The 23896-nt window shown below is 37.1% G+C and overlaps 2 protein-coding genes across 2 annotated transcripts; one reads left to right on the forward strand and one right to left on the reverse strand.

Moving 5' to 3' along the window:
- The first annotated feature begins 948 nt into the window (after positions 1–948).
- On the forward strand, positions 949–9276 carry LOC116291632 (uncharacterized). Its single transcript, XM_089025203.1, has 7 exons — positions 949–1052; positions 2750–3505; positions 3691–4212; positions 5527–5589; positions 5941–6228; positions 6882–7193; positions 7673–9276. The coding sequence occupies exons 2-7, from the start codon at positions 2800–2802 to the stop codon at positions 7999–8001; spliced, it is 2220 nt and encodes a 739-aa protein (XP_088881329.1). The 5' UTR covers positions 949–1052; positions 2750–2799; the 3' UTR covers positions 8002–9276.
- A 9333-nt stretch (positions 9277–18609) lies between these two features.
- LOC148904870 (uncharacterized) lies at positions 18610–20197 on the reverse strand. The gene is made up of 2 exons (XM_089024539.1): positions 20189–20197; positions 18610–20124 (listed from the first exon to the last, which is right to left on the reverse strand). The coding sequence occupies exons 1-2, from the start codon at positions 20195–20197 to the stop codon at positions 18718–18720; spliced, it is 1416 nt and encodes a 471-aa protein (XP_088880665.1). The 3' UTR covers positions 18610–18717.
- Between the last annotated feature and the right edge of the window lie 3699 nt (positions 20198–23896).

The following is a 23896-nucleotide window of genomic DNA, read 5'->3' on the forward strand; positions in this document are numbered from 1 at the left end:
GACTTGGGACAAGGGACCCAGCCGTATTGAATCGATGATAATTGGGTTCTGTCACTCTAATATAAAAACTCAAAGACACGATGGAAATTTGATTAACGGAACTAAAAAAACCCAGAAGTCTTGAAATAGGTATTAAATTATATTAAAAGGGCTTGAATAAGTATCCTTCTTATGCAGAGAAACCTTACCAACAGGACCGACCAGGCATTATGCAAATCCAACTACAGGGGAGGGGAATGGCTAAAACTATTGCGAAAAGCGGACAAACTTGGACACCTCCTCTCCCTTCTTAGGCCCTTCTTATAACTTATATATTTTATCTGTAGGAACTTGTAGATAAATTAGATCCCCGTGAAAAGCTTTGTGAAACTGACGTTTCGGACGTTAATCCTTCTTCGTTAGTCCTGCACTTACTCCGACGAAGGACCGTTAACGTCCGAAACGTCAGTTGCACAAAGCTTTCTACAAGTTACTACTGTTTTATTCAGAAACACCAACGCAGTCTACGCTAGTTCTACTAGTTGTCACCACTATTTTATCTGTTAATGGCATTTAATAACAACAATAAAAAATTGATTGATTGATTGATTGATTGGATGAGAAAGTGACGTAGTCACATTTTGGCAGAGGCATCTTTGGCCGTACCGACAGCGTAGACCGCGTAGTCTACAACTCGTACCCAAAGCCCACGTTTCTCTTGTTCAACCCCAGGAAGCCCATACAAGCTTTCTAGAAAAATTTTTTGAAGGGAAATTTAAAAAAAAAATTGCTAAAATGGCTCGAAATCACTACTAAAGAACAAGGGCGACGTAAACAACACTTCATGTGAGTAAATATTGGCTTTTATTGTTATTTTTTCGTTAAAATTACATTCAGTTCTCAAAGCTTGTATTATGGGCTTCCTGTGGTTGAACACAGAGTATGATGGGAAGCCTGTGGCTCGCGTGACGTCAGGACGCTGTATCTTGGAAGTGAAAAGAAGGCGGAATTAGAGAACTAACCGTCGTAAACCGATAAAATAACCCCATAACAGTACTAGAAAATGCAAAGAGGTGCGTAAAAATGATATTATGTCTTTGCTTTACGTAAATTCAGCCCAGACAGACAAGAAACTTCTCTGATTATCGCAAATTTCGGATATGAGAAGTTACACGAAGTCACAGGGGGTTGATTCAAGATTCCAAGAATCGAGATGTCGAGTTTAATATCGAGTACTGGTTTCATCCTCATCAAAGTTTTTAATTCTTTCATTTCTATATTCCATTATATTGTATACACCTACTTGCAAGAACGTTGTCATACGAAAATAGAACATTAGTGATTTAGTGGGATAGGAATTATATTAAAAAACAAAAGAAGATCACTGAAGCTGAACTTTTTCTTTTGTCTTTTAATGTATTCCTTTCTCACTAAATTACTAATGTTCTAATATCATATGACAACGTTCTTGCAAGAAGGTGTATCTGTTTTTAGTGTATAGATCTTATTAGACATTTGAGGTTAAAGTACAGGTGGATTCTTCGAGTTTGCATGCAGTATTTTGTCGAGCCCGGTAGGGTGCAAACACTTGACCGAAAAATCCATTCAGATATAAATAACAATGAAACATCTGCCATCTTGGTTTATCTCACAACAGAATGAGAAATGCTTTGCATACTCAACCATCCTGGCGGCTATGACGTAACATGTACCCCAAGAAGACGACAAAAAATATCCACCGTACTGTACCCTAAAATGTGTTATGAGTTATTTATTATTAAACGAATTTTGCTTTTTCCCAAAAATGGCTTCGAGACGATTTTTTTTTCTGGCGTGACTCAAAAACTGGTTTATTAAATATAAACCTAGAGTGACCTAGAGTACAAATATCGCAAGATATTGATACTCGCTCCTGCGATATTTGTACTCTACTAAAGATTAGTTTCATTGGCTGAAATATTCGTACTTAGTTCACCGATTACTGGAGTAAACTGAGTTTATAAATCACAAACACTGAACTTATCTTGTCCGTCAAAACAAGGGAGCTAGGATAAATTGGTACTTTAAAATATTAAATTACTACGGATCTCACTGAACTGTGGCGACATGCCAAAAATTTGTCTCGCTACCACACCCTAATTCGTCCACTGACATGCCTACTTTTGTCATAGTCTCGAATCTAGCACATTGCCAGTAAGGTATTCACTGTAATACATGTAACAAAAGTAGGCGTGACAGTAGACAAATTAGGGTGTGGTAGGGAGACAAATGTTTGACATGTTGCCACAGTTCAGTGAGATCCGTATAAGAAATTAGAATATCAATACATTAAACATTGAGATATTAGGAGCAGTACAAGATAATGAATGCGGATTATTGATTGGTACTTGTACGAACAAGTTCGGGGCGGGGGGCGGGTTATGGGGATTTGGATTTACTTTGTACTGATTTGGGTACTGTTAAATGGTTTATTTTAAAATATTTAATTGCCCCATGCTTAGATTGTACATATCATATGACATTAGTGTATTAGATTTCTTCATGCTTAGTTTGTTAAGGTTTGTATATATCATATAACAGTAGTGTATTGGATTCCTTGAGTGTCACTCTAGCTATTTTTCATGATGAAATGACGTATATTCATGATGAAAAATTAAATTGCAAAAACTCAACGAGGAGAGTCATAAACAGGAGTCGGACTGAGATTTCATATCTTTAAGTTAATTAATTTTACCCATGCATATATTAAATGTTCCTTTTTGATATTCAGCTCATTTTCAGCAATCTCTACTGTTTACTCATGTCTAACGGTTCAATATCATGTCTAAACAAGAAAACCACAAAGATGCTACAGTTTATACGGCTGCTGGAGGCACTGCCACTGTTGAATTGACAATTCTGGAAAAACCTGATGGAAATTTGAAGAAGAAATCTTCAAATTTGGAATTCACAGGATGCTTTATAAAAAATGATGACAATCTTCATCATCTTATTGACAAACCAGACAGGCCATTCTTCGACAGGAAGAAATTTAATACACAAAAACCAAAATACCTTTTTTATAGTCCTTTTCATTTGAGCCAGTTCCAAGGAGATGTGACCAAGGCTGTTCTTAAGTATAAGGAGATTTCAGAGAAGAAGTCGTCCAAGAAACTAAAAACATGTCACCTGGAAAACAACCCATTGGTTTTCACATTTAATGGGCATTTGTTCTTGTGCTGTGATTCAGAAGATCTAAACAAAAGCAAGTCTATGGATAAATACAGCAAGGAGTATGGAATCAATCAAACTTTAGATTTCAGCAAGAGGTTTTATGGATTAGGCATGGAGAATGACCCTCTTAAGTTCATTTCCTTCAAAATACACCAAACCAAATCAGGGAGTTATTACTGTAATGAAACAGATTTTAATAAACTGCAAGAGGTTGGGCCACTTCTTCTGGAAAATAACAAAACTATAGTGGGATACTACAGAAAAGTGGAGGGAAACTGCAGAATTAAGATTTACTTGTTTGAAAATAGTCAAGGTAATGAACGAAATAAAAATATATATTCTATTTTTATAGGTTACGCTATTTAGAAGCAATGTGGGATTCAGGGGTGGTGAACGATTGTGCAAAAATGGTAGAAATGTATGAAAAGGATTTCTGTACAAAGGAGTTATACCTTTGGATGCACCAGTACTCCAGCAATTGTAAATTTATCTTTTTAGTTGACTCACCACCAGCCTCCTCATCAGCCAACCCTCCAGAAGAAGAACTACCACCAGCCTCCTCATCAGCCAACCCTCCAGGAGGAGAACTACCACCAGCCTCCTCATCAGCCAACCCTCCAGGAGGAGAACTACCACCAGCCTCCTCATCAGCCAACCCTGCAGGAGGAGAACCACCACCAGCCTCCTCATCAGCCAACTCTCCAGAAGGAGAACCACCACCAGCCTCCTCATCAGCCAACTCTCCAGAAGGAGAACCACCACCAGCCTCCACATCAGCCAACTCTCCAGAAGGAGAACCACCACCAGCCTCCACATCAGCCAACTCTCCAGAAGGAGAACCACCACCAGCCTCCTCATCAGCCAACTCTCCAGAAGGAGAACCACCACCAGCCTCCGCATCAGCCAACTCTCCAGAAGGAGAACCACCACCAGCCTCCACATCAGCCAACTCTCCAGAAGAAGAACCACCACCAGCCTCCTCATCAGACAACCCTCAAGAAGGACACAATCAGCAACCAGGTATCATTTCATATTCTTTTGTGCATGTCTTGATTTCAATAGTTTCCAGCACCGCACGAAACGAATAACATATTATGACACTTACTTCATTAACTCCTCTTTATTTATTTAAGAGTTAATTAGATAATACCATACTTGGCTCATATGCATATGTTATAGCATAAACTGCAGGGGTGGATCAAGTGGTGGTAAAGGGGATGGCTAGACACCCGCTTTTAATCCAATTTCTCAGTATTATCATTAATGAGCCACACCCCTTTTCCTAACATTACTGGTAAAACCTTTGTAATAGATACTCAAATTCATTAATAATACATGAATTGATTGCCCAATCGGAAGCGCGCTTTTTGGTCACGTGCATGGGTTTGGATACCCCGATCTCAAACGGTGATCTCAACCCATGGCTTTGGATCTCATTAGCATGAAAGTAATTTCCCATTCTTTCCACTGCACTTCACTCTCTTTTTCTCTTTTATTCTTCACTGCCTTCTCCTTTTTTGCGTCCGAAACGTCAGTAAGTTTTTTCATCTTTTCACGGTGTATAATTTACCTTTTTATCATTACTGTTTCATTAGAAACACCGACCGAGCTCACACTAGTTTTTAGCTAGTTATATCTTCTCCTTTTTTTACCTGTCTTACTTGCTTATTTACCTACTTACCTACTTACCTAATCATTTCCCTTACATTCGGTGTAATTCGTAACTAACGTCCGGTGACTCGAACCGGGTACCTCTGGCGTGATATTCTAGAGCCTTACTAACTAAGCTAACATTGAAATAGTTGATAGTTTTGGGTTGAGAACTAATTTATATAAAAGACACGAAAAAACAAACGGAATCAATATTTATCCAGGAGCATCCAGTTTAGCAAAGCTAGTTTAATGGAGACCCGAAAGCCCATGATCGAATTGGAATTGAGAAGTTGATTTTGTATAAATAAAACAACCCAAATATTTATTCCAAACGTTTGGGAATATGCAATTAGAGGCATTGTGCCCTAAAGAAACAAAGCCCGCCTACTATTTACTCGTGGGAGCATTTTCCTTTCTTTTATGAATTATTATGAAGCAGAGAAGCCATTTCTTAAACTTGAGCTTCGTGTTGGATCAGGGGTTGCAAACACCTCGAAACGGCCTCGTGCTTTCATTAGTTTCTCGGTGTTTGGAGCCCCTGATCCAACACTCGCTCTCGTTTAGGAAGTACTACTTCTAACGTTTCTGGATCTGCCACTGAACTGCTAAATGTGAAACACTCTTTGATTCTGTTTTGCATTTGCCATTCGAAACTAACATTACTTATACAACTCTCCACAGATGTTCGTCGTGATCGAAGCAGTGATGACCCTGATGGAATTCCTTTTGGTGTTGAGCAACAACGTTAGTTTCAAAACAGCTTGATAAATATTAATGGAGCTTCAATAATAACATCAATATAAATTTATCCCTTTAGTAGAAAGTTTGCCATATGATATTGATGATGTTAATATTTATGATGGCCCAACTAATGCCGCTGATGATGGTGGTGGTGATGATAATGATGGTGAGGATAGTAATGATAGTGATGATGGTGATGGTGGTGATGATGGTGATGATGGTGATGATGATGATGGTGATGATGTTGGTGATGATGAAGGTGATGATGGTGATGGGGATGGTGGTGATAGTGATGAGGGTGATGATGATGATGATTCACAGTTATATACTAAATTAAGCCTATTTCCTTTGCAGCGATGTTTTTGAGCGATTTTTTCGAAAAAGACGCAGAGAATATTAGAACCCTATCTCGCTACCTTGACAGAAGGTCGTTGGTGATAAAGAACTACGAAGACCTAGCAAACTCCTTGAATGCCCCTCCGTTAATCATAGCGAAGTGCAAAAGCACCACCGAACACAGTCCAACATTAGATCTCATGCAGTTGGAGGAGGTTTCGACTCTTTTAGTTAATGAGCTGGTGGGAAAATTAGAGGCGATCTCAAGAAAAGATGTGGCCAATAAAATAAAAGATAATATACCTGGTAAATTATATCGTCATCTAAATAACATGTATGCCACGCAGTTTCGTTGCGATGAGTGAGAAATAATTAAAAAAATGTAGCCGTGCTGTAGCCATACCGGTATCTTAACACTTCTTTCGTGTCCTGCCAACCCCCGCGTGCTTTGTAACTGCACACAGCACGCGCGCGCGTTTTCTATTTCTTCACTAGAGGACAATAGGAAGCCATTTCATTGTTACAGCTTGTCGTACCGTGTACGTGCTGTAAGTCAGTACTGTATGTTTTCCACTCATATGATAACCATTCTTATGAGAGGCCATTTTAGTTTTACGGCATGTCGTACCGTGTACGTGCTGTAAGTCAGTACTGTATGTTTTCCACTCATATGATAACCATTCTTTTGGAAAGCCATTTCAATGTTACGGCATACCGTACGGAGTACGTGGTTTTTGAGTCAGTAGCGCATGTTTCCCAATATAAAATTCGCTCTATGAAAAGCCATTTCAATGTTACAGCATGTCGTACCGTGTACGTGCTGTAAGTCAGTACCCTTTCTCAAGTAAACCGCTCTATATTTTTCATTGACTTATACAGTTGTGTTTTAGTTTTGTTAGACATGATATTCCTAAAATTTTGAGACCATTTTTATATCATTCATTTTTGATATTTTTTAGAAAATGAAAGGGAATGCCTCATCGTAAAGAACGCACTAATTCGCTACGGAGAACTGTTCGAACAAGTTGCAAATACGCTTGATACAGCAAGAACAGATAACTGGGATACTCTTGGCATTGCACTTGGAATTCCGGGAGACGAAGTTAAACAGATTGGATTAGGGTGCAATCCCACAGAACGTCTTTTGGTGGACTACGTGTATCCAACAATGGAAGCAGAGGAATTGACAGTAGCACGGTTCCGAGATCTCATTAAAAAAATAGAAAGACGTTCAATATTGAATCTTCTCTCAGAATCTGGAATCACTGAACGTAAGGTTTTCATTTCATTTTCTTAGTTCTTCTTTCACTTCCTTCATTTTCTTTCCATTTTCTTTCCATTTTCTTTCGCATTTTTTCTTATTCGATTCTTTTTTTAACCTCTCAAAATTTATGCATTCGTTGTGTTTATTTTCTTTTTCTCTTTTTTCGTTTCCCTTCCTTTTCTTCCTTTTCCTCTTAAATTTTCCTATCAGTGGTCTTTTGTCTTTTCATTTCTCTTATCTCTTTTCCTATTTTTTTTTTTTTTCTGCTCCTTCTTTCTTTTCTCTTATCCCACTCAATGCATAGCAATCTTTTCCACATATTACGATATTGGTTTCTAATTAAATAATTAAATTGAAATAAGCATTCATTCAGTACTATATTCAAATGTTATTGATCCGAAATTCAAAATCCCTATTACAAAATAGAAAACATTTCGCCAAGTGAAGTGTTTCTATATTTACTGTTGTTTATCTCTTTCTTTTCAGAAGACGATTGTCGATCCATTAAAGATGTCATCCCTCCTGATAGTGAAATAATGTGGAAATTGTGTCTGGAACTAAACAACGAAGTTGTTGGTTTAAAAAACTGGAAGCATTTGGCCTCTTCTTGGGGAATAAAACACGAAATCTATTCTCAGTTTAAACCAAACCAGAAGACAAGCCCTACTGAGATATTACTCAAAGAATGGTTAATTGGTGAACGTCCGACATTTACTGTCAATGCACTTTGCCATCTTTTGGGTGAAATTAAGAGAAACGATGCAAAAGAGTTTTTAGAAGGAAAACTACAAGAATATAGCCAAGTACATATGTAGAAGTATTTCAGTTAAGGGTGATCATCTAGTATCACCCTACAAACTTATTTTGTGTGTCAAAGTTTGATAACACATTTACACCGTCCAACTTATAAGTTATAACTTATATAACTTATAATAACTTATAAGTGAACGTATTGTTTATGAACACTGCCATCGTGGTGTAAATGTGCCAACCATTTTAACAATAGGATTTTTCACTTTGCTTTGTTGGGTGGCCAATAGATTTCTAGTTAGCAATTTAAATAACAATCAACCAATATCAACCAATAAAAATTGCGTCATCGTACGCCAACCTATATTAGTAGAAGATAATATAGGTAAGTTGTAGTGCTTGGGAACGAGGTTAATCCGGGCGAAAGCCCTTGGAATTAAATTCGGAAAAATTAATTTCCGACCTCGCTGGGATTCGAACCCACGACCTTCGGAATTGTACTACCGATGCTCTACCAGCTGAGCTAGAGGTCAGACTGAGAGCAGGCCGGGGTGAAATAGATGTTAGGTCGCGGTAATTAGATGTTAGGTAACGTTTTCAAATGACGTCATTTATAATTACGTAAGATTTAACTAAGGTGCGCCCATGTGCCTTTGTTTCAGCGGACGCCTTTCTGTATTCTTTGATCAGTCCAGAGGTTGTTTCAAGGTTCTGTTTGTGAGTTAGCTATACCCTGACATAGATCAGCCCAGAGGTTGATTCAAGGTACAGTAAAAACCCGCATAAAAGAACACCCATTTTTGGAGTTGAGGCTGATTTTGTTCTTATTTAACGGGTGTTTACTGAAAAATCAGCCTGAAGGTGTTTTTATTTTTTTAAGAACACTTTTTAATATTTCAGGCTGATTGTGTTCTTATTTACATGGTACTTAAAACGCCCAAATTCAGGCTGGGTGTTCTTAACCCACTTTTTCTTTTATGCGGGTTTTTACTGTATCGGTAAAATTTGAAGGTTTGTGTCTCACCATCAAGAATCTTGCGACTGACCCTAGAAAAAAACGTAAGATTGAGGTGATCCGCGCACTAAATATTTTTAAAATAGAAGTAGCAATTGTACTTGTTCTTAGATTTTAGATAAACAACACTCGGATCTTACTTAGCTTTTATCTTATACATTTTATACTTGTCTCATAGAAGTCTCATCAAATTTCTCACTAGCGTACGTATATGATAAGGGTTAACCGGTTCTTTGGGACTGACATAATAAGCCCACCAGCTTATAAGATAAAATAGATTGTAATCGAATTTTAATGAATTCGATAAATAAATGTTATGACTATACTGTTGATGTTTTGTCATCAAAACGATGAACTGACTTGGGACAAGGGACCCAGCGACGGACCAGCCTTAAAGAGACCAACATACGTACTGGCATGCAGACACGTCTATTAACGGAACTAAAAAACCCAGACGACTTGAAAGAGGTATATTAATTGAAAAAGATATAAGAAAATCAATGAAAGACGAATAAAATGCCACTTGAATTTATCTTTATCTTATCAAGGAATCCCACTAACCGTATCAACCAATATCGTGTCCAGAGCCCACGTCCCTCTTGGTCAGCAGCGAGAAACGAGAGCTTTATCGGATGGTGACTAAAGGAACGTGGGCTCTGGGTTCGGGATTGTAGGGTCGACCAGAAAATAATCGTGCAAATCTAACGAGAGGGGAGGAGAAGGAATATCGTTTCGGCTGGCGTTAAAAATAAATTTTGATTTTAATTTAAAAATGCAGCTAGAGCTATGGAGAATTTTGGGCACTACAGCTTATAGAGATCTGCAATATTCTTAACATTGAAATTAAGGGAGGGTTTGTAGAATGGCTAAAAATATTGCGAAAAGCGGACAAATTTGAACGGCCACCCTGCCTTACTTAGGCCGGAAATAAGGAAGTGACGTCATCACATTTCAAACTGAGAGACAAATTGATACCCTGAGAGCAGAGGCCTCGCATGGTAGTCTTGCAATGTAGAACATAAAATAACTAAAATCTAGATGTAAAACAGTTTTTAGTTTGGGAAATTCTGATCTTATCACGTGGGATGCTGAGAGAACAGGAGAGAATCGTAGGAAACTACGACGTGAAACTCCCATGAAGCATAGTTATAACAGTCTCTGTGTTAGCGGCAAATTCCCTCAACTGATCAGAGAGAAGAACATTAAGGGAAATATTTATAAGGAATATAAATGACATTCAGTAAACCGTTATAAATGAGACCATGAGTTTATCGAGTTTTGCTTAATGGTGGGAGGCCTGTGGCTTGCGTGAAGTCAGGACGCTGTATTCTGTATGGATAGGAATGAATTACTTTTCAAACTACAAGGAGTGGATGTTGTTTTGAATTGTTCCTTTCTATATTTTCATTGTAAAGACTAAATTAAAATTAAAATTTAATCAAACCGACAAGCTGCACTGTTGTATCGATGTACTGGTCCAATCCTATGACAATCACTATAGTAAATGAGGCTGCAATATACTATCATTTTAAGTCTAATATATAAATGTCCACAACTGACAAGGTCTGACCAAATTTATTTTTTAATCTTGGGATGACAGCATCATTAGGATTAATTTAGATGGGTATCTCATGACTTTTTTCGTGGATGGTGATACAATTAATTTGATTATATACTGTTCTGTTAATTTTCAGCACAGGTTGTTCATGATCATGGTTATGAAATGAACAAAACTAAAGATTTCTTTTACTTCATATGTAAATCCTCTATTAAATTAAGCTGGGAGGGGGGGCTTATTTATTTCAGGTAGTTTGATGGGGGCTTATTGGATCATTGGAGAGGGGGGTCTAAGTATTGATTTAGCCCAAATGCAGTAGGTTCTAAGCTGTCAGGTTCGTCATTTCATCATGTTCGATTACAGTACAGACCCATAGAAACCTGACTTCGATTTGTTAAATTCACAAGGAACTAGAGTGCAGAGTGGGAAAAACAGAAATGGGAAGGTCATGTAACCGAAAATAAGGACCAAATTAGTGTGATTTAACATGTTGGTGAACTATCAAGACTTAATAAATCACATTTAATCAGTATACATGTTTCTTTAATTGGGAAGGTTTGGCTTTAAAAATTTCTTCCTTTAGGAAGGGGGGTACTTATTACAAAAGGGGGGGTTTATTCAAGAGGGGATGCTCAATAGAGGATTTACGGCAAGTGCATATATACTTTATTGGGCCTTTTCTTTCTCTTATATATTAAGTCAGTCTAACCATGAAACATGAGTAAAAAAAAGCGGCATATCGAATTCACGGAATCAACGGAATCAACGGAATCAACGGAATCAACGGAATCTCTTTGAAATTCTTCTTTATGTCTATGGGCTTCCTGTGTTTGAAAATTGGGCTACCTGTGCTTACAAAATGGCGTCCAACTTGTCATAAAACGATGGAAAAATGTGCAATGTTTTGCTGGATCCATGAACAGATTCTTTCAAGGTTAGCTATGATTTGGACTAAAGTTATGTTTTTGACATGTCATTGTTTCCTGGGTAATCATTCTATGTAGATAAATCATAATAATATTAATAATAGGGTTTCCGATCGAGTTGTTTTATATAATTTTTTTCTTAGAGGACGACCGAGCACGAAGTTCTTAACTTTTTCTTTTAATTTGATTTGTCTTTATTTTAATGATGTTTGACTTCCATATGTTTCAAAGAGATTCCGTTGATTCCGTTGATTCCGTGAATTCGATATGCCGGTAAAAAAGGAAATTTTACCAGTCAGAGAATTTTCTATGATTGCAACCACTTTCAAGTATGCTTGCAAGATGAAAACAAGTACAGTACTTGTACAGTGAAATAATAATTATTTACGACTCTACCCCAACGCGGTGATTATAGGATAATTTAATTTAGGAATAAACCATCAATCTTGTCACTAAGAAAGAATTAACCGACTTACCTCCCTTACCTCTATCTATTTTAGCGCCTTTCAACACTAATCTCTCGTTCCCAACGTTGAAATTTCTTCTTGATTTTATTAAAATAAAGAGTAAAATAGCAACTTAGCGACAAGCTTTTTCATAAGGCAATAAAATATCCATTCGATAGCGTTTTAAATAATCTCCAAAAGACACAGAGAACTAGTAAACAAGCCCTGTTAGACAGAAAATGTTCCGCCCTTTTGGGCAATCTCTGCAGGCTCAATTCAGCGGTTTACTTTTGCACGCATGCGCAGACAAAATGCCTAGGTGCTGGAAGAAGTTTGTCAGAGACGGCGGAAGTAGGGAACTCATCTTCGTATAACCGATAAAATAGCCCCTTAAAAGTACTAGAATGTGAAAAAAGGTGGGTAAAAATGATATTATATATTACTTTTACGTAAATTCAGCCCAGACAGCCTAGAAACCTCTCTTATTATCGCAAATTTTATCTGAAGAGCCTATTACCGAGTGCGGCTTTTATATCACCCTAAAAGCGAGGGGGGTTGGTAACGTTACCTTGCATATAGGGGCGCCTTGCATATAGGGGCACTTTCCATAAAAGGCCATCGGTTGAATGATATATGATATGAATTGTATACTGCTGCAAACTAAAACATAGAATATATCGAATAAGGTTGTGCATGTGAATGTAAAAGATTGAAAAAATCAAACTAAAACATGTACGATTTACAAGAGTCTATCCGTGTTTTGAGACCGGTTTTAGCGAGAGTGTTTAGCGATCACTGCCTGAATTAAAAGCACGTTAAATCTCGCAACAATCACGTATTCATGCAGGGGTTTATAAACATCTATTGACTACTAGTGCTGGTTGTATTACATGATTCATTTACAAGGATCTCTTTTATCAAATATAAGCCGAAAGCGCCATTACAGACATAAACTTCATAAACCAGTCACGTAAATATATCAGAGAAATGTTGAAAACCAAATTCGAAAAATTAACTTTACTGCCATGAAACAAACACCGTAGTGATCTACAGGATTAAGTGGTATCAATGTAAAAGTTTCAAGAGAAATTGATTCATTATTGTAATCTAGGGGCGCCTACTTACGTTACCTTGCATATAGGGGCGCCTACTTACGTTACCTTGTATATAGGGGCGCCTACTTACGTTACCTTGCATATAGGGGCGCCTACTTACGTTACCTTGCATATAGGGGCGCCTGCTAACGTTACCTTGCATATAGGGGCGCCTACTTACGTTACCTTGCATATAGGGGCGCCTACTTACGTTACCTTGCATATAGGGGCGCCTACTTACGTTACCTTGCATATAGGGGCGCCTACTTACGTTACCTTGCATATAGGGGCGCCTACTTACGTTACCTTGCATATAGGGGCGCCTACTTACGTTACCTTGCATATAGGGGCGCCTACTTACGTTACCTTGCATATAGGGGCGCCTACTTACGTTACCTTGCATATAGGGGCGCCTACTTACGTTACCTTGCATATAGGGGCGCCTGCTAACGTTACCTTGCATATAGGGGCGCCTACTTACGTTACCTTGCATATAGGGGCGCCTACTTACGTTACCTTGCATATAGGGGCGCCTACTTACGTTACCTTGCATATAGGGGCGCCTACTTACGTTACCTTGCATATACCATACCACACACTCATTTCCCGTGTTTTACGAACATTTTCATAGAGGAATTACAGAGTGATAATACACGAATGTTCTTAACGCCTTATTTTTTTTTATTCTTTTGAGTAAGTTTGTTTTTGTTGATCTCCTTGAGGTCCTAACTTTCAAGTCTGCTTGTGTGCAATAAAAATCGTTGTTATTCATGCACTCTTTCTCATTTATTTCGTCGCGTACAATGAATAATTTATCAACACTGCTTACAGCCAGACAATTTTACTTGTGAAGCTAGCTGTATTTTCGCTTTCACTCGTAACATAATCCGGCTGTAATATCTAATCATGATAATCTATAATAATAATATCATAGTAATAAGCTTTATTTGTATAGCGTCTATATCAATAATTGTTCTAGGCGCTTTACAATCGATGATAATAATCCATATTATAAAATATAGTATATATAATGTAATCTATTTTTATTATACATCTTTATCGTAAATGTTCAAGTACTCGACCGTTTTATAACACGGGGTTGATATCATGATCAGTAATTGTATAATAGTATGATAATAAACGTATAATATTAAACAACCTGGTTTGACAAGATAGTTAATATGTTAACACTGTTCAATACATTGATAACGGCATAAATCCGTTGTTTTTCAGCTTGATATGTAGTAGATGAAATGGAAATTGCCCTCATGTGAAGCCTACTCCAGAATACCTTTTACCAAGTCAAGTGGCAACACTAGTCTACCATACGCTGAAAAGGCAGCGATCTTGATGGTTACAAAAATGATATGTGCATATTCTTTTATCCCAATGTGACTGTTATTGACTTACATTTTTTAACCAAAGACGAAAAAATAAAAATAAACAAAATATTGGAGCTCATAGTGTCATTTTAAATATTGTTCATCAGAAATTATGATTTTTATTCACGATAAGCCACTTCATGACAGCTTCATGTATATTATCAGCCGAGCTCATTCTCCGTACAGCTCACGATAATTAAAAAATGGTTCATGAGAAGTAATATTCCGCGTTCAAAGCAAATTTCAAAAAGATTCGAAATAAATTCATATTGAAATTAAAAAAGGAACGCGATTTCACGCTAATACCGCACGCCCCTGTTTAATTCTTAAACAAACCATACACTTCTGGAACGTGTATGGGTTGCCCAATGTGCTGGTATCTGGAGCTTGTACCGTTATTTGGGAGGGGGCACTTTAGAACATTTTTTGTGTATCTTTCTTTCAGTACTTTTTTCAGTACGAATTTATTCAAACGTGTACACCTTTTAAATGGTTTATTTTAATAAAAATGTACCGCTTTCGTATATCTTTTAACCAGTGAAGTGGAATGACACTCGATTAGTAAAACTAGACAGATGCGGTTTTGTAACAGGAGAAAACAGCATTGCGTTACTAACGTCACTATTAAAAGATTTTTACTTAGTTAATAGGCTCCATCTAAAATTGCACTGACAACAAAATCAGTGATAGATTGTGGCTATTCTACTCAAGTTTCTTGTAAAATTCTGAATTTAGAATTTAAAAATCACAATAAATTCAGCTTTTACAAATTTTTTTCTTTCTTACAACGTCAATAATCCTACACTTTTCATAGATTGTAAGAATAAATTCAAATGATTAGAAAAGGTACCTTTTTATTTAGTGTTTTTTTTTTTGAATGGATGTGATGAAATTTCCTATCTTTTCTCAAGTTTAGTCCTTTAAAGGAAATTCGAAAAGCAGATAAAAAGGTACTTTTTTTTGCGGTCACTAACTACATAATTATTGATTCCAATAATTGAAAACGCAATGCCAAATAATTTTTCCCCCGTGTTTTTTTACTTGTTTTTGTTATCGTTTTGTTTTGTTGTTTAGCTGCAAAGAATACCGGACCACGAGCGCGGGCAGATATTGAAAAAAATACCGCCCGCTCAAACAGCAAATCAGAACGGAAGTTTTTTTTAGGATACCGAACCGGAATAAAATAAAAACAAAATATGTGAATTGCAAAAAAATGCGGATTCTTAGAAATATTATTTAACCGCTCATTAATATTACTTCTAACTAAGGAGAGCCTAAAGTCACAGCCTCAGCTGCGCATGCTGTGCCAGCGTATGATTCATGAATCTATGAACACGTCATTCAAATCCATTTATGTGTGATAGTGCACAGATTTGCCATTTCGTAGAGCAGACCATAGTTTTTTAAAAAAAACAAGGCATTTTACGCAACCCAGGGGGAAAAAATGTTTTGTTTTTTGAAAACAATAATTTTCACATCTATTGTTTTTACTATCCGCCTCCATATTGTCCGACCTGATTCTGCTACCTGCTCGCTATTTTCCCCCTACATTCTGATCATATAGTTGATGAGGAAGCAAAACTCCAGTTATTTATGCGCATGACAACCGGGGGAAAAATCGAAAAAAAAAAAAGCTATTAACTAAAACAACCTGCGCATTTCAATAACGCCTGTTCATAGCAGTAACAAAAACTCGGAAACTCATCGACAAGTTCCGTTTTTTGTAAACGTTTCCTAGATGCACGAGGCGGTATATCAATCTATGAGTGTCAAACCTAAAAAGCAAAAAAACAACAACAACAAAAGAATCAATATTATAACACCTTAGATCTATCTCCTTCTCTGTCTACCCGTATGCAAATTAAGCTGTTTTCCGGAAATCAGTCCTCTCTCGTAGCCAATTAGAATTCTACGCTAGGTACCCTATTTTGACGAAAAAAATCAATGCTGTCATTTGGCTGCTTGGTACGTCCAGTGAAGGATTTGGGTTTCAAGAACACTAGTACAAGATTTTGAAGAAATCAAGATGGATGGTTGTAAGTATATACCATTGATTTCAATCAGGGGAGTAAACCCCTGGACAGAAAATCACCAAGAATCAGGGGAGTAAACCCCTGCACAGAAAATCACCAAGAAGCATTTCTAATGGAAAGAAATCCTTAAGATAAAACAAGAAAAGAAAAAATGTTGGGAAAAACAAAAAAAAAAAAAAGTTGTATGAATACTAAACGCTGGCGACAATGAGTCAGGTGGTACCTGATGATACCCTTCTGAATATATTCAGATTAATATCTCGTGTGTGAGAGGGGACCAGCAGCCATGTATATCATTAGATTTATTTGTCATTTATAGTCGTCTTTGTTATTCTTTTGCGGAACAATAAATTCTTTTTGTATTTTTGATCACAAATGGAAAAAAAAAAGAAAGGTAGTCTTACAACAAAAAATTAATGTAAGTAAGGCGCCCCTATATGCAAGGTAACGTAAGTAGGCGCCCCTATATGCAAGGTAACGTAAGTAGGCGCCCCTATATGCAAGGTAACGTTAGCAGGCGCCCCTATATGCAAGGTAACGTAAGTAGGCGCCCCTATATGCAAGGTAACGTAAGTAGGCGCCCCTATATGCAAGGTAACGTAAGTAGGCGCCCCTATATGCAAGGTAACGTAAGTAGGCGCCCCTATATGCAAGGTAACGTAAGTAGGCGCCCCTATATGCAAGGTAACGTAAGTAGGCGCCCCTATATGCAAGTTATCTTACGTACGCGCCCCTATATGCAAGTTACCGTAAGTAGGCGCCCCTATATGCAAGTTAACGTAAGTAGGCGCCCCTATATGCAAGGTAACGTTAGCAGGCGCCCCTATATGCAAGGTAACGTAAGTAGGCGCCCCTATATGCAAGGTAACGTAAGTAGGCGCCCCTATATTCAAGGTAACGTAAGTAGGCGCCCCTATATGCAAGGTAACGTAAGTAGGCGCCCCTAGATTACAATAATGAATCAATTTCTCTTGAAACTTTTACATTGATACCACTTAATCCTGTAGATCACTACGGTGTTTGTTTCATGGCAGTAAAGTTAATTTTTCGAATTTGGTTTTCAACATTTCTCTGATATATTTACGTGACTGGTTTATGAAGTTTATGTCTGTAATGGCGCTTTCGGCTTATATTTGATAAAAGAGATCCTTGTAAATGAATCATGTAATACAACCAGCACTAGTAGTCAATAGATGTTTATAAACCCCTGCATGAATACGTGATTGTTGCGAGATTTAACGTGCTTTTAATTCAGGCAGTGATCGCTAAACACTCTCGCTAAAACCGGTCTCAAAACACGGATAGACTCTTGTAAATCGTACATGTTTTAGTTTGATTTTTTCAATCTTTTACATTCACATGCACAACCTTATTCGATATATTCTATGTTTTAGTTTGCAGCAGTATACAATTCATATCATATATCATTCAACCGATGGCCTTTTATGGAAAGTGCCCCTATATGCAAGGCGCCCCTATATGCAAGGCGCCCCTATATGCAAGGTAACGTTACCAACACTGCTGCTAAAAGCTGGAATTTGACCAGGCTCTAGAATTAAGTAACTATATTCTTGAAATAAGAAGATTTTGTTCTTAGTATCATTGCAAAATCTTATTACAAAATGGATAAAAGCTAGAAATAAGAGATGGTTTTCTCTTAGAGTTTAACTTGATTCTTATCTTGAGAGTGCCAAGGTTCTCAATAACAACTATTCTTATTCTGAGAACCCTAATGCTTCTCAATATCTGCAATTGAGATACCTAATCTTCTTATATCAAGATGCTACATTTCTCAATACCAGAGAATAGATATCTACGATTGAGATACCTAATCTTCTTATATCAAGATGCTACATTTCTCAATACCAGAGAATAGATATCTACAATTGAGATACCTAATCTTCTAATATCAAGATGCTACATTTCTCAATACCAGAGAAAAGATATCTACAATTGAGATACCTAATCTTCTAATATTGAGATGCTACATTTCTCAATACCAGAGAATAGATATCTACAATTGAGATACCTAATCTTCTAATATTAAGATGATAAGGATATATAGTCTTTAATCAATAATTAATAATAACAATAATCTCTAATCAATAATTAATAAATTTTAAATATTTATACATTTTTTCAAGATTGTAAAAAACGAATAGAATTTGTCCATTATTTAAATATGAATATGTTAATATATAATACTTACAAAGAAGAAGGAATTATAAGATGAAAAACTGACTAATAAGGAAAATTGAAATATATATTAAATATCTAACTATGTATCTTTATCTAAAAATCTACGTTAATAAGCTAAAAATCTAAATTTATAAAATGGCGCTTTCAGCAACCTGAATGTCTAAGTCTATGTTGTTTATATCATTATAAGTTCTTTTTATAGTCCTTGAGCCTCGTAGACATACAAGTGCAGATCTTAACAGAGAGAAACAAGTCTTGGCCCTAATCCATGCCATTGTTTTGTGGTACTCTTCACCTTTCTTTCGGGCTATCAGTTCAGCAAGCCTGCTGTGATATGTTTTGCATTCTTTACTCATACCTCCTGTTGTACAAAAGACAAGGGGAGTAAATGTTCCATGTTCGATTTCGTTTACTCTTTCGGTGTATTTCCGCTTCTTGTCATTTTCATGTAGCTTGTAGATTTTGGGTAGATCTAGATCTTTGTACGTATCTGCATTTGGGTGACAAACCCTTACGTCAAAAAAGGCAGAACGTTGCTTCTCCCAGAAACCTCGTGCATGGATGTCAAGTCTTGCGTCTGCAGCTTTGTTTGCTCCTTTGCTTAGTTTCTCATCTGAGATTGATTGTAACAAGGGCTCAATCTCTACGTCGTTGCATACTGTGCTAAGAAGCTCAGCCTCCAGATTGCGTAATTCGTTGTGACGTTGAATTACGAATCCACCACGTTTACATATCATTGCGTGATCGACCGAGAAATCTTCACCACATACACACTTTGATGGAATGTCTCTGAAAGACCAATTATAACGGAGACGTAAAGCGTCTCTAAATTCTCTCTTGTTCAAGTCGAATCCCATTTCCTTAAGAGGAATTACAGTTAACCAGGTTGATGCTCCTTTCTCTGCGGCTAAGTCCAAGGATCTGGCTGTAATCTTTGGTAGACTTTCCTTCAGGCTTTCAAACGCATCTTTGGATGCTTTTTCTTTCTCAGTGTGACATTTCTGCTTTGCTGTTTTCACTTCAATTTCATCTGGCAACTCGTGAGACTGGGAGATAATCTTCTCCACAAGTGGGGCACTTACTTTGACTGACGATGAGAATTCATACTTTGCGTCAATACACGGGTTAGTAATACCGATACCTCCATATCGTGTCGGTAGCGATAAAATCTTGCGATCATCTTCATCACAATCTTTTTGTGTCATGGCGGGTATAAACACGTCGGAGATGGCAGCTTCTAAAGGTTTCAGTAGGTCTGAGATATCTGGAAGTGTGCGAAGAAAGTACGTCCAGCGATGTTTTAAGCCAAACGTGTAGGCAGCGTAACAGGCCTGTGGCTGTGATAGAGCAAATTCTGCTAATTTGGTGATCTCGTTCACCCAGTTGTCAATCTTTTCCGTGACGTACTCGTTTAGAAACGATCTGGAACCAAGAACTGCACCAAGATGTTTGTGCCCCTCCACTGTTACATTAATGGGTGTATCCTTAAAAGTTTCTCTGACGATTTCTTTGATGATTTCTAAGATGATTGATTTCTTAATATAAGAGAATCGATATATTAAACTTAGATATTTAATTCTCTTGTATTGAGAGTTTTACATTCCTCATTTTGATAAATTCCAGAATTTGAAATAAGAGCTTCTTACTTCTTATCTGGGGACCTTAAAATAAGAGTTTTCTTCTTAATTTAAGAAATCAAACTTTTAGAGTGTATTGAGTCCCTATCGAGCCTTCATCAAAGCTTCTAATTCTTTAATTTCTATAATCTCTTAACCTGTATATATGGTTTTAGCATCATTATTTATTAGTTCGTTGAAGTATTTTACTTGGTTCACCGATTCAATACTCTAGTGCTTAATTTTTATGAATAAAGTTTAGCGATAAAATTTTTCTAAAGGACATAACACGACGTTACAACGTGAACTTATTATCAACTAGAAACCTCTCTGATTATAGCAAATTTTAAATGAAAAGTCCCAAGAAGTTGCTTTTCGTTTCCAGAATCCAGTTATACTGAGTCAAAGTTTCTAATTCTTTAATTTCTATAATAACCCTGTATATATGGTTTTAGCATTATTATTTATTAGTTGGTTGAAATATTTTACTTGGTTCGCCGATTCAATACTCTAGTGCTTAATTTTTATGATAAAGTTTAGCGATAGAATTTTACTAAAGGACATAACACGACGTTTCGACGTAAACTGAACTCATTATCAAGTGATAATCAAAGGTAAACCCAGGTAAGCTCTGAAGCTTTTTGAGTACCAATGAACTTTAAGAGATAACAAATGACACTTGGTACTCATTTCATTGAGGGTATTGTGACCCGAGTAAGGTGATAGTCGGAGTTATGCTTTGTGCAAAAAGCGCCAAAAACTACACTTTCGTATGAGTTTTGATCCCAATTTTCGTTTTGGGCTTACACTCAAAACCTTTTTTAAACAGTTAGAAACTGATTAGCCTGCGTCACATCTGGAATTTTCTTCGTAAATATTTACGAAGAAAATTCCGGATGTGACGCTGACTAGAAACTGATGTACTATGATAAAATGCCTCGTTTGAAGCGGTATTTTTAATTATACAAAGATGTTTTGTTGCAATTGTATTAGCATGGTTCGAATAGTAATCTAAGAAAAAAATTCTGGACTTTTCAAGGACTTTTCAAGGACTTAATGGTCATTTTCAAGGACTACAAGGACAGAAAAGAACCAGTGAAGCGAAATAGAAACCGTATTTAAACATGCAGTAGAGTGCACGCACTAAAACCGTGAACATTAAATAGTACTAATTAGTACTATTTTTATACAGAATCCTTTGTTTTCTATTGTTTAATTATCACTATTTAGTGCTAAAAATTAGTATTTGTTTCACGGATTTAGTGTGAGCACTCTACCTCTCGAATACTTCTCTCTGTTTACTTGGAATTAGCATTGGATAGGGGGCTAGCTGAATTACCAAATTTGAAGGAGCCCTACGCCATCTTGAAAATTACCCACAATACCGCAAAAAACCCGCAAAACGACCGAAAATTACTGTTTTATGTATTATTTTAATTATTTTTGTAATTTTAACCTAGATTTTCCTCTTTCTAAAGATGAAAAAAATATATTTTAGATAGTACCCAAGAAATAAAAATGAATTATTCAAGGAGTCAAAAGAAACATTCCAGGACTTTTCTAGGACAAAAATAAAAATTTTAGAATTCAAGGAGTTTTCAAGTACCAAATGCATTTTTAAGAACTTTTCAAGGTCTGTGCGAACCCTGATTAGAATCTTGCTTTGTCAGGCTTTTTTATAGAAAATGTATGGGAAATAAGCAAATGAAGGCCTAAACCTCATTTTCGAATAAAATTTTTGCTTTGGGTTAGAAAGAAGTACACTATATATGAAAAAAATCTATTAAAAATTGGCTAGAATCCTATTTCTTTTCGGATTTCTGGTTACGAAATTTTTCTACAATTGAGATTACCTGGACCGAGTCTAATCGATCCAATATATGACAAACCAGGCTGTTTTCGGATTCTTTTCCAACGTAATGATAAATACCACAATCTCATATCTCAAGGTCCAATAAAAAGAGCATAAAGTATAAACTAAGAATACTCAACATATATTGCTGATTACATGTGATTATGAAGTGATTGAAAATCCAAAAATGGCTTCCTCTACAAACAACGTTTGTGGATTCTTCCAGTGACGTCACTGGGCGAATACAATGGATTCCATGGTTACGGAAATTACCCAAAACGATTGGCTGAGAAGCGTCATCCGAAAAATGCGAAATCTAGCCACTCCAATAGCTCTTCATGAGCTAAAAACTTAGAAAACTTTAATTTATATATATGAATAATAATGCGTATAAAAAGGTATGAAAACGAAGAACTATTTCCTCTCTTTCATGGACACTCCCACGAAAGACTACTATAGCGCCCGAAACGTCAGTAAAAGTTTTTCGATCTTTTCACCCGTAAGTATTTTGCATAACCATAACCGCGTATGCGCAACCGAGCACATGGCATCTTAATTGTACGATCAAATATGATTACAATTACGACCTGGTTTCTACAAGCTTTTCACTGGTGTAAGTGAAGAGAGTCGAGTCACAAGTCGACAAATTTGGCTGCCAATTAGTCGGTACTAAAAGGCCCTACAATGGATTGGAGTTCCGACGAAGGACTCTACAGTAGGTTTAAACTCTGGAAACAGCAGTGTGAGCTGTTGGTTACTGGGCCGCTGGTCAAGATAGAGGAGGCAATACTGTGTAAATACTTGCTATACTTTTCAGGTGAGAGAGGAATCTACTCAAATCCTACTGGACAGGGCTCGAAAATGTGGTAAAACCCCACTTGAACAAGCTCATGTCAACATGGGAACTGTACAATATCAAGCAGGAATTAATTTCAATGATACGGATTCTGATCAAAGAAGCTATAAATTATCCGAGTGACCAGAAGAGGAGAGTCAACGAAGTAGCTGCTGAGCCATTAGACACTACACATGCAATAAGTGATAATTTATTCCTGGGACCCATCACAGTTGCACCCATCAACAGTAGCAATGTCAATTTAGTGGCATGCAAACAGAAAGCCCTGCTAGAAATCAAGTTATCAGCCAATGTAAAGGGGAAGCAAACTAATGTTGAGTGCAAAATTGACTCAGGGGCTGAAACCAACATCCTCCCTAAATCTGTATACAACAAGTTTACACCCCTCACAACCAAGTCTCAAAAAGTCAATGGTGAAGCTAACGGCATACGGGGGAACCGACATCCCCACAGTAGGGTCATGTGATGTGTATAATCAAGGACCCAACAGTCAAAAACCCCAATTGGTTACTGTAGAAGTAGAAGATGTAAACGGGCCAGCTATTATAGGAAACATGACAGCACAAAGCCTAAACTTACTGAAATTGAACTGGTCAGTGAAAGCTGATAGTAGAGAGGCACCAATAATGCACAAAACAAACAGCAACCCTTCTTCCTTACAAAGGAATACTTGCTAAAGGAATATCAAGATGTCTTTACAGGTGTTGGATGCTTCCCTGGCCCAGAGTATCACATTGTGATAGACCCAGATGTCACTCCAGACGTCCAACACTCTCCAAGGCAAGTACCAGTCTACTTATATCCAGTGTACAAGGATAAACCTGCCCGTCTGGTGGGACTGGGGATTCTTGAGAAAGTCAAAGATGAATACATCCCATGGATTAGCTTAACAGCATAGACTCCAAAGGCAAAAAGTTCAATCTGCATGTACTTGGATCCCCGAGACCTCAACAAGGCTATCAAGTGCAATCGAGTTCAGCTGA

This window comes from Actinia tenebrosa, unplaced genomic scaffold (genome assembly GCF_029948245.1).
Source record: "Actinia tenebrosa isolate PJP-AT-01 unplaced genomic scaffold, QUT_ActTen_1.0 PGA_scaffold9__36_contigs__length_13948895, whole genome shotgun sequence".
NCBI lineage: Eukaryota > Metazoa > Cnidaria > Anthozoa > Actiniaria > Actiniidae > Actinia > Actinia tenebrosa.

Bases quoted from the DNA above. Each gene is read 5' to 3' on its own strand.
- LOC116291632 (XM_089025203.1), top strand. From the start codon at position 2,800: ATGTCTAAACAAGAAAACCACAAAGATGCTACAGTTTATACGGCTGCT. The intron at 3,506-3,690 runs GTAATGAACGAA...TTATCTTTTTAG, and splicing joins CTTGTTTGAAAATAGTCAAG to TTGACTCACCACCAGCCTCC. The intron at 5,590-5,940 runs GTTAGTTTCAAA...TTTCCTTTGCAG, and splicing joins TTTTGGTGTTGAGCAACAAC to CGATGTTTTTGAGCGATTTT.